We start from the raw sequence: 2500 nt of genomic DNA, 5'->3' as shown, positions 1-2500 counted from the left end.
ATTACTTATAAATAAACGTTTACACGTTCATATACCCATTGTGCCTCCTCTACTGTCTGTATATCTCTGCAGGTTTGTGTGTGTGTGTGTGTGTGTGTGTATATATATATATATATACCTCCTTGCCCAGAGGCATCCCACTCCCCAGTGCACATGTCAGACCAATGACTTTGGCTACAAAGGTTTTAAGAGTGAGATACTCCTTCAGCACCACACCCCTCAGGATCGTCTTCATCTCAGGAATACCAGAACCTGCCTCACACACACACACACACACACACACACACACACACACACACACACACACACACACACACACACACACACACACAATACACTTTTTATTGTAACTTTTATGGCAAACTATATATATATATATATATATATATATATATATATATATATATATATATATATATATATATATATATATATATTGTACAATGTGTGTGTGAGAGAGAGAGAGAGAGAGAGAGAGAGAGAGAGAGAGAGAGTGTGTGTGTGTTACCAGCAGCCTGTGGTGCTACAATGTGTGTGAATCCGGCGGAGAAGCTGATGAGCACTACAGGGTAAGTGATCCACGCCAAGTACTGCAGAACCATGTTACTGTCCAAACCTCCGTACATCCACTTCTGAGCTGGAGAGAGTAAACACACACACACACACACACACACACACACACACACACACACACACAGTCAATAATATTTATCAATGACATTCTGGGGACACACTGCTAAACACTGTTCCATCATGTACATGATAAACAGAACAACACAAACATTCACTATATACTTTATTAACAAGATGCTTTCTAACACACACACACACACACACACACACACACACACACACACACACACACACACACACACACACCTTGTAGACAGATAGCGATGCAGAAGTCCATGATGAAGCTGACAAGGGCCATGACGAGTCCAAGCAGAATAAGGAAGATCCAGTCCTCACCCACACGCGAGATCAGAAACTTCTGACAGTGAACTGTACAGACTACACACACACACACACACACACACACACACACACACACACACACACACACACACAAAGTTACCCACAATGCACATCTGGAAGAGCAGTCTGGCTTCCTGTAACAAAAACGAAAAATACCTAAGTACTTAATGGGTATTGCCTTATATGCAAATGAGCATGCAAATGGCCACAAAATATTTATGTGACATCATTTCCATTCGCTTTGGTTTAAAAGCTTTAGCTTTTACTTGTTTATGTTTTCGTTTGTATTGGTGAGGCTAGCTTTTGTTTGCTAACAGAGCAGTTATTAATGTTAGCCACCATGTCCTATGCTAACTTTCGTTTGCACAGTTAGCTTCTAGGTGTGGTTTAACATTCACACACTACGATTGGCTTTCTGTGGGATTTCACTTTTTACTCCATAGGTTACATTTAGCACTCACCCAGATTAATGTACAAGTATAAAATTAGCCCCACCCACTTTACATCAAAGGGGAAGAAAATTAGAAGCTCCTGTGGTGCTGCAGCATGTTTCACTGAGCATCATGCTAACCCTAAAACATCCTGCAGGTGCTTCATCATTGTAACAGCTTTACATTAGTTTCAGAAATGACCCACAACGCACTGGGACTTAGGGACAAAAACACTTAGTGACTCAGTGGTTTTCTCTCTTTCAGGCTAAATATGAGATTATCAGCGGTGATGTGAAGTTTGGCACGGCGTCCGATGCTAATGCACTTCCTCACGTCTTTGCCAGGAGGCCAGACTTTGTGGAAACCACAGTGACGAACATTAAAAGTTTTTCATGCATGATTTACGGGTCTCCAATTAAACAACAGCAACTTCCTGTGTGACAAACTCACAACAGCAGGAAAAGAAACAAATAAATAAATATATAAATAAAAAACCCAAAGCTGAAAAAACATTTATGAACTGATCACAAGCCACACCCACTTTTATCTTCTCAGGTGATTATATATTAAGGTTGATGTTTGTGGAGAAAAACAGCTGAAATAACGTCCTCCTGTGGCGATTACGATCCCAAATGTCTGGAGATGAAGCTGAAACGTGACGATGTGAGTTTTTCACGTGACTGGTGTTCTCATGTCCTCCATCTGCCCGCCCACCAACAAGCTGTGTTCTCCCAGCCTATCTATTCAATTCAATTCAATTCAATTCATTTTTATTTGTATTGCGCTTTTAACAATGAACATTGTCTCAAAGCAGCTTTACACAGATAATGTGGTGATTAAAAATAAATATGTTCTTTATGAGTAAGTTTGTCCCTGATGAGCAAGCCGGTGGCGACTGGCGACTGTGGCAAGAAAAAACTCCCCGAGATGGCATAAGGAAGAAACCTTGAGAGGAACCAGACTCAAGAGGGAACCCATCCTCATCTGGGTTACACTGAATGTCCAAGGCGTATCTGTCTCCTGTCACCTAGAGTGTGTGTGTGTGTGTGTGTGTGTGTGTGTGTGTGTGTGTGTGTGTGTGTGTGTGTGTGTGC

General features: G+C 41.3%; 1 protein-coding gene across 4 annotated transcripts in view; it reads right to left on the bottom strand.

Moving 5' to 3' along the window:
- Positions 1-2500, bottom strand: part of clcn2c (chloride channel 2c) — a 43921-nt gene that overhangs the window by 21431 nt on the left and 19990 nt on the right. For all 4 annotated transcript variants that reach the window (XM_083549109.1, XM_083549107.1, XM_083549110.1 and 1 more), the window contains exons 3-5: positions 880-1011; positions 509-637; positions 119-252 (exon numbers count right to left, since the gene is read on the bottom strand). In XM_083549109.1, coding sequence (XP_083405235.1) covers positions 119-252; positions 509-637; positions 880-1011 — 395 coding nt within the window. The remainder of the gene's footprint in view (positions 1-118; positions 253-508; positions 638-879; positions 1012-2500) is intronic.

The sequence above is a fragment of the Silurus aristotelis genome, assembly GCF_946808225.1.
Source record: "Silurus aristotelis genome assembly, chromosome: 8".
NCBI lineage: Eukaryota > Metazoa > Chordata > Actinopteri > Siluriformes > Siluridae > Silurus > Silurus aristotelis.
This window is presented reverse-complemented; position numbering and strand designations above follow the sequence as displayed.